Source organism: Phalacrocorax carbo, chromosome 3, assembly GCF_963921805.1.
Source record: "Phalacrocorax carbo chromosome 3, bPhaCar2.1, whole genome shotgun sequence".
NCBI classification, from domain to species: domain Eukaryota; kingdom Metazoa; phylum Chordata; class Aves; order Suliformes; family Phalacrocoracidae; genus Phalacrocorax; species Phalacrocorax carbo.
Window position 1 is genome coordinate 1707335 of NC_087515.1, and position 14287 is coordinate 1721621.

Here is a 14287-nt window from a genome sequence, read left to right on the forward strand (position 1 = left end):
TTTGCAGTATTTTGCCTTCTTTGTAGCAATACACTTCATTTAAAAAAAAAAAAAAATCCACTTTAGCAAGAATCTGGTTTTAAGCCTTTCAGGGTAGCTGCTGTGTTAAGCTTGGTCTTATAATGACGTGTTGTGTAAGTGTTGCCATGACATGGGCTTGGTTTCATGGATTCGGTGACCCAAAGAACAAATGGGATCAAAGAACATCGTAACAGGCACTTCTGATACGCAAATACCCACTGGGCAGGGGAGACGCGGGAATGAAGCCACTTTCCCCCTCCGTGACCTCGCAAAGGACACTTGCAATGGCAGCGATCTCGTCCCACTGGGGAAAAGCAAACGTCTGGGCGATGCACAGCTGCGTGCATTGCCCGGGGGGTGGAGAACAGGGAACTGGGACTTGCGTTATACTTCCTTCCTTGGGATTTCAGGGAGAGAACTTTATCTTCTGGTCCATATAACAGCATCCTGTGGGCAGAGAAAGTAGATAAGTGGGATCATGAGCGCCTGACATCTTCATCCAGTTGCCCCTTGGCAATGCAAGGCTCGTATCGTTCTGTTCCTCGCTGTAAAGGCTCACTACTTCTGGCATTACCCCGGGAGACGCTTTCGCCAGAAACGGTTCTTGAGCTCCTTTGCGATAGGCAGCTGAAGGGCAATAGCAGGAAACAGACCAAATATGATACGATTCAGGTACAAGTGCTTAAATTAAAGGAGTATAACTGATAGGAAATTGTCTGCTCAAGTTGTTTCTTAGCGGAAAAAAGCATGACTTCATTAAACCAAATTTTCCCTTCAGAACGCCTTTAGTTATCCCAGAAATATTTTGATGAAAATTTGAAATGTGTTAATTGGAAAATGCTGTTCTCATGTCTCATGGGAGTTGTTCCTTATGAATTCCAATCGTTTTCCTGTCTAGGCTCTGTGAGGCCTTAGACCTTGGAATGACATTACTTATTGCCTACTTTCTCTAGCCAAAGCTAGGACTGACTGATAAACCTGGCTGGTAAACTCAGACTACAAAAGAGAAAAAAAGCATAAACCAACATATAACAACTCACTTGTGCATCTCGGTGCTTTTTCTAAACTGGCATTTTTGCCGTACAAACTTCCTTTTTTTTTTTGTTTAAAACTTTTGTTTTCATCAAGATTTTCTCCTAGAAAATAAAATATCTTTGACCAGCTTTTCTAAAGCCAGAGAGTATCAAGCGGAGGATACGCTTACTGCTCTCTATGTGCCTTTCTGGAAGCCAGGCCAGCTAGGAGCCACGCTGGTTCTAAGAAGTGATGCTGCAGTGAAGCAGAGAGCTCTGAGTATGACTGTGCTCCTCCTTCAGAAATTCCATGTTCAGTCTGAGAAGAAATCACCTCTGAATCGTTACCATTTTCACAAGACCAGAAAAACCGTTTCTCGTCATTTTATTTTTAAGTCTCCCTCCATTTTCAGATTAAATAGCAAGTGCATTGGTGGAAGAAAACTGATGGATTGTGAGGTTTTACCAATGCAATCAGATGTCGTGGGCTAGAGGACGGAGCTAAACACCGATCATGCATCCCTCTCCTTCCCAAGCGCTCTGTTTTCAACCCGTATGCACTTGGTCTCCGGAGCCTTATTTGCTCCCATGGCAAAACCCTGTAGAAGCCCTTCGGAGGACCCTGTCTTCTCTAACTGCTTTGGCAGAGGTGGTCAAGTAATTAAACCGCTGAGGGATGCCAGTCAATGTGGGGCAGATATCAGTGCTGGGATCGTGTTATTTCAGCCTCTGACGCCTCCCTGCGCGAGGAGGGCTGCATCTGACGCGAGGGAGTAGACGGAATCGGGTGGGAGTAAGGCTGAAAATGTCAACAAGAAAGATCAAAGGGGAAGCAAGTGAGTGGTGCTACCAAATGTGACGCTGGAGAGAAATTATGAAGACAACAAGAGATGGAAATAAGAGAAATCTAGAAAAGCCGAACAAAGAAAGAGGAAGAAATAGGGAGAACAAAAATCTAAATACAGAAATACCCAAACCAGAAAAAGACGTTTGGCAGGGAGCGAAAAGCCAGATGTGAACAAGGGAAGGAAAGCTTGAAAGAATTAATGAGAAAAAATATATTGACACTCTAGGATGGTAATGTTAAAAAAAAAAAAAATTGAATAGGAAATATAAACAACCCGAATGTAAATATGTAGTTTACATTTTGCAGTCCAAAAGAATGATGGAGACACCAGAACCTCAGCTGATGGGTAGATTTTTGAATCAGATTAGACCAGTCTAAATTTAACTGACTGAACATTAAAGCAGGGTGGAAAAGTGTGTGTGGGGGGTGTGCTGCCTTCCTTTTAGAATTAAAAAACCCAAGTTCCTTAGTAATTCCAGACGAAACATGTGGATTCTGGAATAACTCAGGTGGTGGTTTTGTTTTCCTTATCGTTCAACATTAGCTTTCCTTAATTAGTGGTGGCAGAAAACTAACGTGGTGAGATTTGAGAAACCACAATAACCATATTAGCTGAACGAGAATGGATTTCCTTTCAGAGCTCTAACAAATGAACGAAAACCGACTACATGTGGGGGCTTTGTGTGCATAATATGCAGATTTTCAAATAGTTGTGTTAAAAAGAAAAAAACCCTTTCCACTTGCCACAGCGTGAGGGTGAAGCACAAAGCGTCTGCAAGGAAGGCTGCCCGGGCTTCGTAACTGGGTCAGAAGAAAACGTGCTGAGAAGGTAAGTTGGATTAGTTACCTTACATTAACTTCAGCGTTCACCCACATGGTGAGTTCTTCACCTTCTGACAGACTGATATGCATGCTGAATATTGAATATATTGCAGATTGAAAGCACGAAATGCATTTAAAATAGAAAACACCTGAATACGGAATAAGATGAGCAGTAGTTTTTGTAATGGATAAGCTAAAATTCTGATTTATCTTGTAATCGCTCTCATTCCATGAAATATCGTTGATAATATTCAGCTGCTTCCCTGGCTAACCTGCTAGTATTCCAAAAGTAGGTTGTTGTCTGAGAACGGTGCTGGAAGCTGTTACTGGCAGCAGAAGGGCTTGTTTGAATATGGACTAGAATCACCGCGGACTTGGCTGGTGGTTTGAAGTCACATCCATTTTTGTAATACAGAGGGAATTTCTACTTCTGTTACTCATTAGTTGCCGCTTCCATGACTGCCAGGGGCGAGGTTTGTCTCCGTGCAGTGAAGTTTGCTTTGCAAGGTGCAGATCTGCCTCTTCAGCCCGAGTTACATGAAAGCAGCGCTTAAAAAGCCCAGAGCGAAACGGCCCACAAGGAAAGATCGGCCAATTCCTTTACGGACACGTAAAGGGCTCCTACTCTGAATTTGCTCTTTTTAACAGGGTTTGGGCCCATGTTTCAAAATGTCAGGCACCGTGAGCAGGAGTCAGTGGTTTGCTTCAGGCAGCGTTTAGACAGAAAGGGAGTTCTCTGTAAACAGTAGCTAGGCTGTCACATGTGTTATAAAAAGTATATGGACCTCAGCTTATCAAGAGTAAATGTCCTATTCCTTGCAGCACTTGAGGGACAGGAGATTTAAAAATGAAGCTTGTATTTTCTGTCCAAGAAAGGCCAGAAAATACCTTACGAGCCTCATCTGAAGCCCAAATCCAGTTAATTGGATGATTTTACTATATGTTGGCATGCAAATAACAGCAAGTTAGTAAAACAGTACAGAAATGTAGTTTAAAAAAAAAAAAAGTGAAATCCCGTCTTAGCAAAGGTTAAAAGGGTGGATTGAAAAGTTGTGAAGCTTTAATGATGGAAATTGTTATGAATTATGAAATAAGTAATACAGTGAAAAGTACTTCACTGCTGTGATTAAGGATGTCTCGAGAGATTCACAAGGCCTGGGCGCCTTGCCAATCATCTGAATGTAGAAAACCAAAGTACAGTACAGTTGTTTAGCACCTTCCACCACGCCGTTGCTCATGCACCCTCCCCGCTCGCTCCCCTGCCTCTGTGCTGTCCTCTCCCATCGACCGGCAGCTCAGCAATCCTTGCTCATCTGTATCGGCCAACTAACACGTAGGTGTCCTCCAGCGACGGCTGCAAGTCGCTAAATCCGGGCTGCTTCAGGCAGCGAAGATGCATTGCTGAGCGTGGTGGCTGCGAGGAACGCGAGACTTGTCCCACAGACCGAAGGTCCGCTCAGCGCCGTGTCCTACTTCCCAGGGCGGCCAGATGCAGACACCTGGGGAGAAGAACATCTGCCTCATGGCTCGTTCTTTGATAGCCTTGCAGCTTTCAGGAATCTGCCTTCTGGCCACTGCTGCACCCGCGTCCTCTAACTGCAGCTGCTGGTCTGATTTATCGATGGAAATTTGAAATGGAGATAATCTTAGTCATCTGCTGCAGTTGCGTCTCTTGGCCTTCTGTCTTCACCTCTTCTCGGCACTGAAACCCACACGTCTTCTTTCCTCCACGTAACTGGACTTTACCGAACCCTATTTCAAATGCTCAACTACTTCATGAGTTTGATCATAACCTTCCCCAGATCTGTGATGACAGGCAATGGTTTAGTCCAAACGGCAATAAGGAGGCCGGTTTAATCTTACAGGGAGCCCGCTGAAGTTATCTGAGTCGCAGTCCGGATCGATTTCACACCTTCTTTGCTTTGCGTGCCTCAAACAGCGAAGCTTGCCTTTCAGCAGTAACAACCAAAACATACAGGCGCTGTGTCCGCACGTGCACAAACATATAAGGAAAAATGAGACTTGCATTTCAAGGCTTTTAAGTTGTTCCGTGTTGTTCTATGCAAATACGTTGGGATTTTGTCATAGCCGAAGTCAAGGTCGTGGAGCCTATGAAAATCAGCCGTTGAGAAAGTGAGATGTGCCTGCTTAAATGATTATGAACCATTAAAACGTGACATTTTAAATCTCCCATGTCCCATCTTGACGCTATGCAGCGGTTTTGTTTCATTCCCCGGGCATGGTTGGCGGAAAGCAGCGCCTTGCTTGGGCTGCTCGTGAACCGTTACTTTTGTGATATGCTCAGTTCTGGAAAAAAGATGAGCGTGACATCTATCACCCGGCATTTCGCTATGTCCAGCGGTCTCTTGACTGAATCGTATCTTCCAAGGCTGCCCGTATGAATGCCACCTGGTGTCTCTAACGAGATGACAAGCTGCAACCGAACGTTCACACACACACAGTTTCTAAAATAAATAAGAAGTTTGAAGGGTTTTTTTAACTACTTTTCGTTTTTCCTGCTAACGCAAACATGTGAATTGCCATCAGAAACTAAGGCGTGGAAAAGAAACATTTACAGCTTTGAAAATTCAGGGGTCATAAAATGAAATATTTTCACGTTTAGTTCCAACTAAGTTTAACGACGCGCGCGAACAGCAAATGTTGGCGCCCCACAGGCGAGTACGATTGCGTTTCCCTTCGCCGCCGGGGCACCTGCGTGTTTCGTGTGACCAGCTGAGGCAAAACATTTGGCTAACGTGCCCCCTGACCTAGATCAGATTATTATTTTTTTGTCTTCAGAAAGCAGCTATTACTCAATTCAGTAATTAACGCTCGTCTCAGTTTTGCCGTTCTGCTGTAAGCGATCTTGCTGCTTGAAATGATTAGCGAATAAACTGCTCGTTTGCGTGGCACCCTGTGCACAAAGGGACCGTCACTCGGGATGTATCCTGAGCACTGCGCCAGTTAGCACCCTGCTTCTTACCCTTACAATGCTGGCTTGATTATTTAAAAAATACTATCATTATACAGGTAGCCTAATTAGAAAATGGCTTGCCTGCAGCTTGCATGTTTCCAGCACAGAGGAGGTTAAATATTTTCCTGTATGTAAAAAAGCAGGTTATTGTTATTGCTTGTCAGGAGGAAGTGGTGATTATTTCAATTTAACCCTGCACCTTTAACTAATGCTGTTATTTCTTGGTTTTTGAATTAAAGTGTGCTCCTGTTGAGGCTGATGGTAAAAGTCCTTGAGGCAGCCACAAAAGCATGTAAGAGAACCACACATCCTCTTTCACCTGATCTTCAGGCAGTTTTCAAATCTGGTAAGTACTAAAATAAAAAAGGTGATCTATAATGTATGTGCGTGTGACGAATGTATTAAACTGAACCCATAAGTAGGGGTTTACTTACTTACAATGGTGAGCCACGTTTAAAAAAATACTTATTGGGTCACTCCAAGTACAGAGAATCATTTTCCTTACAGAAATCTGTCTTTTTTCTGAGGTCTTTCTTAATCCGCTGTCTTTTGCTCGTGTAATGCAAATTATGTATTCGTATTTAAGATTGTAGTTTAGTCTTACTTTTGAGTACTCACCTATTGCTTTCATAGTGAAAATATATATGATAATGTGGATAAAGTGGAAAAATAGGAAGCTAAAAAAGGCAAGGCTTATATATTCGTATGTACGTTTGTGTGCACATGCAGAGACGTGTGTCTGTAGGTAGCGTGTAAGCAATGTTAGAACACTCCCCCCTCATATATATGGAAATTTATTTTTTCTACTTACCTAATACATTAATGCTAACTAAAGCCATAAAAATGCTGATTATAAATTATAAAGGTGCCTGTCAAACCAAACTGCTAGGAAGATTTCAATTGGAAAGAAAACTGTGTTCATAGGAGTTCTGTTCCACCTTCCTTTGCAGTCAGTGCAACTTCTTAGTACCGTCAGTGAATGCTCTTTCAAATTCAGAAAAGGAAAATCGGCTCAGGAGAATTAAATCAGGTCCTAAATCTGGTCTCTGCAATTCGGGTCTCCGTCTGAGTCCTCCTCCACTGCTCTCGTACCACCGATCCTCGGGAAGCTTTTGCTGGCCACCGAAGCGATGTGTGCCTGGGGGTGCCCTCGTGAATTCCTGCAGCGTCGGGGAGAGTACGCGGCGCTCGGGTGGCGAGCGGTTGTTGCTCCCTGCAGGCTTTCTGCCGAGCTCTTCTGAGGACTCGAGAGCCCTTCTTCAGAGCTAACCTGAGATCTCCTTTCTCAGCCTCCTCGCAGGCTGTAGGAAACACCCGCGCTCCCTTTCTTCTAAATGCCTTCACCCTGTCTCCTTCCTTCTACATGTCATTCTGATGTTTGCCAGTGCCTTTGGCTAAGTGGAATGTTTTATGGAGAATACATGCTGTCAGGCTCCCTTCATGTATTTTAACCATGCATGTCCTAGAAAGGTGTGAATGACGGACACCTACGAAGGCATTTTTCTTGCAGGAATAAAATAACAGTTTCTAAACAAATAACCTGAACAGGTACCCCTCTAGTGCTGTCAAACTGGAGTTACTGCAGCTGCAACCAAGTGCAAAGGGTAATAGAAACACCAAGCAAGGTCGTGTCTGGCTGGATGGGGTCAGGGAAGGGTAAAGCAGCAGGTGGAAACCGGAGTTGCTCAAAGATGGGCTAGGGGACCACTGCCCCAGGTGAACTGCACAACTTACCTGCTTGCCTTATACATCGTTGCACTTCTGAGAGACACTGTAAATTGTTCAAAGCTTGCTTCAGAAGGTGTTTGAGTGCTTTCAGGCTGTCATATTCCTGCAGGATCTAAAAACCAGCTTTGAAAAGCAAGCAGAGGAGGCTAGAGAGGTGGTTAAAGATTTAAAGGGCAGGAAAACCAGAGAAGCTGTGATGCTTAAGCAACATCATATAGCATGGACCTTTACCCACCCGCAGCCCTCTGTTGTAAGCCGGCCTCCCCACATGAGTCAGAGAGAGTCTCGTCCTCATTATGCTTCTGGAAAGTGTTCAGTCCCTTCCCTCCCCCAGCTTCCCAGTTATATCTGGGCTGCATCTGCCCCACTTTTACAGGTTATCTTTTTCTCTCTCTCTCTTTCAAAATTCAGGTAATTCCCAAACAGGAAGGGTTTGTTTATCTAGACTTAAAGGTGGCCCATGCACACATCCTAATTTGCATCACGGCTAACAAAGAGCAGAGAAACCCTAGCTGACACTGCCATTCGCAGCCCTGGCAAACACGGGACCCCAGCTTGCCCAGTCCCTGCAAGCACGGCACTGCTGGCGTGAGCCATCCTCGCAGGGCAGCTGAGGGAAAGAAGAGGGCTGAACTCATGCAGGAGAATGCTGAGGAACTAGATCTCCTGCCCGAGGGTTCCTGTGTGAGGTTAAACAAGTCATTTAAGCCCTGCTTTGCGCATGTGGCCACCAATGGCATGTTCCCCATTTTATCTATCTGTGACTTTAGACCCTGCGGTCTGATTTGCAGAAGTGTGAGTCTCGCTGCAGCCAGAGTCCACAGATTTAATCCTTTACATAACTGAAGTCCTTCATAATGCTAAGGGCTCTGAAAAGTGATGCTGGGGGGGGACAGGTGTCTCAAACTGAGCATCTCAAGTGGATGCTTACTGTAATGACTCAGTGCTCAGGTTCAATCCCTGTAAAATAAAGGTAATACTACCTCCTCACCTCAGGGTGATGTGCAAATTAATAAATTATCCATTTTAAAATACTTAGGTGTCGCAGAAATAAAGAGAATAAATGATTTTCAGAGTGCAGCCTGTAACACAAAGCTCTGCACACTGAACAAAAAAATGACTCCAGTGCTCCGTCCGTTCGTCTGTTGTGTACTGTCCTTTGCGCTACAAGAAGCAATTTTCCTGGCACTCTTAATTTACCTGTGTAATAAAAGGTAAATTAGTGTAATAAAAAGGGCAAGTAATGTGATGTTAGAAGTGCTGAGACACACTGATAAAATGCCAGAGTAAAGAAAAAAGGGTTAAAGTGTCATATTACTGTTACGGAGTAATGTAAGGCAGTGCTGTTCAGTGGTTCTGTATTTCCCTCAGTACTGATCGCCATTGTCCTACAGAATTTCTGAAAGTAAAATTTAATTTACTCGAATTTCTCGTGGTGCAAAGGCGAGGCGAAGTAGGCGTCGCCTGTATCGCTTATCAGCTCTATGAATAAACACTACCCCTGTAAGCTTGTGCTCTTAATGACGCTGATACAGACCGTCCGCTTTCCAGGGCTGCCCATCGTGCTGCAGAGATGCGTGATGCGCTGAGGTGCTCCTGTGCGTTGTCGGTATAGCTGAAGGGGCGATAACCTTCTCTGAATACATGTTTTATTTCCAGTGGTGTTTTTCTACTCATTCACATCTCTTGTGCTGGCTTTCCGATCCAATCTGCTTTCTTCTCTTTTCAGAAATCCTTGGGAAAGCATTTTGAAGTTCTTCTCAACATATTCTTTCTGAGAAGTGTACTGCCAAAATGAATTTTGTAAGTACTTAACTGATAAACTCTATTAGTACCTCAATAAAGCAATGAATCTGGAAGCCCCAGATCTTTGAGGCCGCTGGTCCAAATGCTGTAATATCGGGAGCGATGAGCTGAAGAGATGTTTCTGGCAGCAGAGGTCATTGCCAAAGCACACCCGTTACTGGGTTTGCGCTCTCCTGCAATGTAACTGCAGGTTTGGTGCCTGCGGTGCAGGTAAGTGCGTCTCAGGCGTGCCATCCTGGATCGCCTGTCTAGCTGGGAGGAGAGAAGTAACCGTTTTGGAGCTTGATTTAGCCAAGCTACATTAGTATGAAATGTATAACATGCTGGAAAGGCCTGTTCCTCTCCCTCGATGGTAAAGGAATTCTGGACCTCTACTTCAAATTCAGACTTTTATACTGTAGAGTCTTCTGTGACGGCAGACTAATCCTTTCTGCATAATGTATTTAAACCTTTGGGCCACCCAAAAATACTATCTCCGTGTCCATATATTAATTAATATTTTATGAAATTCTCTAGTTAGTTCTCACAGGGCTCTGCAGCGTTAAATACCTGTGTAATCGCGGCGTGTGGTGGGTGGAACCTGTAAAACATGTAGTGTTGGGGGAAACAACAGTGCTGTGGTCTATCTTGAGATGAGTTTGAGACAGAGCAGAAGCTGAGGTGTGGGAAGGACTGGACAGAAGTATTACAGTTACCATTAGGTAAATGTCACTTCCATTTCGAATCAGCAAACCGTGTAATACTTGTATTCTGATTTTCGAAAGATTTCCAGAGTACCTTGTGTTTGTATGACTTTGTTGTCTGTCATCTTTCCCCTATATAGAAATTAGAGATTGACACCTATGTGTTAACCGGTGATCTTCTTTTTTACAGACAGAGGCTCGTTCCACGGATTATCCGTATTATTCAGACTATGTTTTTCTAATCACGCAACCTTGTTCTAAGTTGGAAGTCAGGAACTTCACAAAAGCATTTCTGCCAGTTGCGTATTCGTTGATTTGTATCATTGGCCTAGTTGGTAACGTCTTTGTAGTGATGACCTTTGCTTTGTATGAAAGAACCAAGTCCATGACAGATGTGTACCTCTTCAACATGGCCATAGCAGACATACTGTTTGTCCTCACTCTCCCACTGTGGGCGGTGAATTACGCTGCCGATGAATGGATTTTCGGTGATTTCATTTGCAAAATGACCAGAGGTATCTATGCGATCAACTTCAGCTGTGGCATGCTGCTTTTGGCCTTTATCAGCGTGGACCGGTACATCGCTATCGTACAGGCAACGAAGTCATTTACGTTCAGGGCAAGAACGCTCGCATACAGTAAAGTAATTTCTTTGGCCGTGTGGGTATCATCAATTTTAATCTCTAGTTCCTCTTTTCTATACAATGAAAGTTACAGCTTCTCCACCAATGAAACCAAAGAGATTTGTGATTACAGATTTGACAGGATGTCTAAAAGCACAATGCTGAAATCACTGCTGCTGTGTCTACAAGTCGGCTTTGGATTTTTTATACCTTTCATATTCATGATTTTTTGCTATACGTTCATTGTCAAATCCTTACAACAAGCTCAGAATTCCAAAAGAAACAAAGCAATCCGTGTGATCATACTAATTGTAGCTGTTTTCCTAGCTTGCCAGGTACCTTATAACATCGTTCTTCTCGTGACAGCCATAAATATGGGCAAGTTAGACAAATCTTGTGACAATGACAAGATAATGGCCTATGTGAAATACACCACTGAAGCCTTAGCGTTTTTACACTGTTGTGTGAACCCTGTGCTTTATGCATTTATTGGCGTGAAGTTCAGAAGTTATTTTGTGAAGATAATGAAGGACCTATGGTGCATGAGATACAAGAAATACAATAAACGTAGTTCAAGGACAAACTCTGATACTTATCATTCAAGACAGACTAGTGAAATTCTGACTGACAACGCATCTTCTTTTACTATGTAATGCACTTGGAACAACGTTATTAGTGAAGGACTCTTCTCACCGAGCAACCCAAACCAGTGTCACCGTGCCTGTGACAGAAAGTCATTTGGGCTTCTCTGCACCTCTAAGGGAGGTCCCGCGATCCACAACTTGCTTCAGGGAAAGAATTAAAACAAAAGAATAACACTGTCCTGTGGAAAACTGAAATCTTATTCACCGCCCTTAATATTCACACTCTGCTAAAGTGCACTGCTTAGAATTATCAGGAAAATGGCGTTTACAGAGGAACTCTCCTTGTTTTCTAAGGAAAAATTGCATCTCATCTGTCCTATACCACTGAAATACCCCAAAAGTACTGGGTAAATTAATCAGGTTATGCCCAGGCTCATTCTGTTTACATTTGTGTTGTTTCTGTTAGTTACTTCTACCTGGAAATCCTACTTCAGTGTAGGTCTCCACTGTGCTTTTGTTGCAGAAGGGTAACTAATAATACTAACCTAAAGAGATAGCGCTTTGAGCAAAGCACGGCAAGGAAAGCAGGGAAATGAAGAAACAGGCTCAAGGCTGCTGGCAGAGCTGGGCTTAGGTGTCAGGTCTCGTAAATCTTTTTGCCCAGTTCTCTGTTCCACCTGCTCATCGGGACTTACTTACACCAAAGCTGAGGCAGCTCAAAGCCAACAGTGACATGTCTACTAAATATTAGAAATTTAGAAATTAGAAATTAGAATATTAGAAAAAAGAAAATTATTCATTAAAGAGAACACTGAAATATCCACAGAAAGCTTTTCTGATATCTCCTGAGATTACCTTTTGAATAGAGACCCGGAGCTTTGCTTGAGAGGATTTTCTCTTCATTTGGCACAGGATTCGAGTGCTGGGCTCCATCAAAGCTGAACGCCTGGTGAGCGTCTCTTTGTGAAAAGCTGGTTCTTTCTAACTCCACTTTTTAGAAGGCAACGAATTGTACAGAACTGCAGTTATTCCAACGCTTTTCATTGGAACTTGTTCGGTGACAAAATGTGCTGCATTTCTTGGTGTTTAGCTACCATTAGCAACGTTTCCTTAGGAATGGATTTACTAGCACAAATACGCATATATGAAATTTCCTCTATTAGCTTCAGAAATTATTAAGGACTATATCTAAAAATAAGACCAGAATCTGACTTAATCCAGCCAGAATTTTTACTGAGCTACTCATCCTTTGACTCACCATGAATATAGGAATATTTATAACAGATGCAATGAGTTTCAGGCAGCCATGACTTTTCAGCAAACCCTCAATGGATCTTCTGTTCATGGAGCGAGCTTTACCACACTGGCAGACATGGAACGGCAAGGTAGACCGGAGCAGGAGCTGGAGGGCAGAGGGGCAGGATGGCGAAGAGGAGTACCACTGCTACCTGGTTCAGCCTACTGAAGCACCTACCAGTCCTCTGCATGTCTGCTGCAATGTGAGCAGAAGCCCTGGCAGTGTCTGGACTTGCTGTTGTGTGGGATTTTACACTCCTACAGCTGCATAAATTAATGTAATTTGGAGCGCGCTGTTTGCCTTGGCTGCTTGGTTTTTTTTTTTTTGAAGTTCACGGCTGAAGAGGCAGCGGAGCTTGAATCACCAACCACATCTTTCAGTGGAAATGCAAAGGGCCGAGAAGGGCAGTGCTGGAGCTGAAGATCCCTTGAGCAAGGGTGTTGATATGGCATCACATGAAAATAGGACTGCCTTGGCTGGTGCAATCCATCCTTGTTTACAGTGCACTGTGAGGTTTTCAGCTATTGGCGCCAGGCGTGATAAAGATTGCATATATTTATCACAGCTGAATAAGAACTTAGGCAAGAATGACACAAAATTATGTGAATGCAGATGCATGCGTTTGCTGTATATAGCACTGATTATTTTGTGGAAGAGAATTCAGCAAATAAAAAACATAACTCAAAAGGAAGAAAACCCTCAGATCTAAGACTTTCTTGCTACATGTATTGCCTTGAAACATTCTATTATTCAGTGCAAAATCTCCCCTATCTGAACGACGTAGCGTCTCTCCTTCAGAGGGTGCCCTGGGGAGGGAGGTCCATGGCTGAAGCCCCCTGAGCACTATGGTGGCTCCTGGGCAGAGCCCCGCAAAGCTCGAAAGCACACCCCCAGCCTCCCGCCGGCCCTGCTCCCATGCCTGCCTTGGCCTTCAGCCGCTGAACAACCCAAATGGTGCCCCAGCGGCCGCCTGGGTGGGGCTGGGGGGTGAGGTGGCAGCCAGGGGGCAGGGGCTGGCCCTGTCACCATCACCGTCCCGGCTCACAGACCCTGGATGGAGAGGGACGACCCGGGGCAGGGTGAGCGTGCCGTTGCGGGGTGGTTCCCGGCTGAAGGAGCATCCTCCCTCGGGGATGAGGGAGGAGGAGGAAGAGGGCAAAGCTCGGTGCCGTGGGCTGGGGCGTTCAGCAGGGAGAACCTGCCAGGCTGCCTTGGGGGTCCCTGGTGAGTTGGAAACGGTGGCGGTGGGACATCTGCCTCACACAGGAGGCAACGCAGCCTCCTCCCCTGCTGTCTCGTGGGAGGGAAAAATGCTCGCTGGAAATGATGTTGAAAAGTAGAAAACGTACCCAGCTGTGCCCCGGTTCTCATGGATGAGAAGTGCTGCTAAGGGAAGGGGAACATGGTGCATGTGTGGGACTAAAACAGTGCTTGGGGTATGAATTGTGCTGACATCGAGGCCTTGCTAAAAATCCCACTTAAGGTACAGCTGAAATCTTGATTGCCGTGAATGATCACCCTGTCTCGGAGAAGCAGGGGTGAGGGGTAGGATGGGCTCTCCAGGGGCTGCTGAGCAGCTCCGACCCATGGGGTGCTGGCTTTCTTACTCAAATTTTGAGGGCAACCACAGAAAGAAGTATGGGTAGGTAAAAATTTAATTTACATGCAATGCCTTCTTACCTTTTTTTTTTTTTTTTTGGCAAAATCTACTGTAAGGCAAAAGGGCAAGACCAGTTCAGAGTGAAAGCAGAGGAGGAGGAGGAGAACCCCGCGGCTCAACGTCCAGCGGCAGGCGGCCGTGGCGGCAGGTTGGCCAGCGGATGGTGCTCACAGGCCCTCAGAAATTCTGCCTTTCCTTCAGTGGCCGTGTCAGCAGAACTGACAAGTGA

General features: G+C 44.6%; 1 protein-coding gene across 1 annotated transcript; it reads left to right on the forward strand.

Moving 5' to 3' along the window:
* Positions 1-3185: 3185 nt before the first annotated feature.
* Positions 3186-13088, forward strand: CCR6 (C-C motif chemokine receptor 6). Its single transcript, XM_009506670.2, has 3 exons — positions 3186-6023; positions 9135-9208; positions 10085-13088. Exons 2-3 carry the CDS (start codon positions 9200-9202, stop codon positions 11168-11170), a joined length of 1095 nt encoding a protein of 364 aa, XP_009504965.2. The 5' UTR covers positions 3186-6023; positions 9135-9199; the 3' UTR covers positions 11171-13088.
* Positions 13089-14287: the final 1199 nt, after the last annotated feature.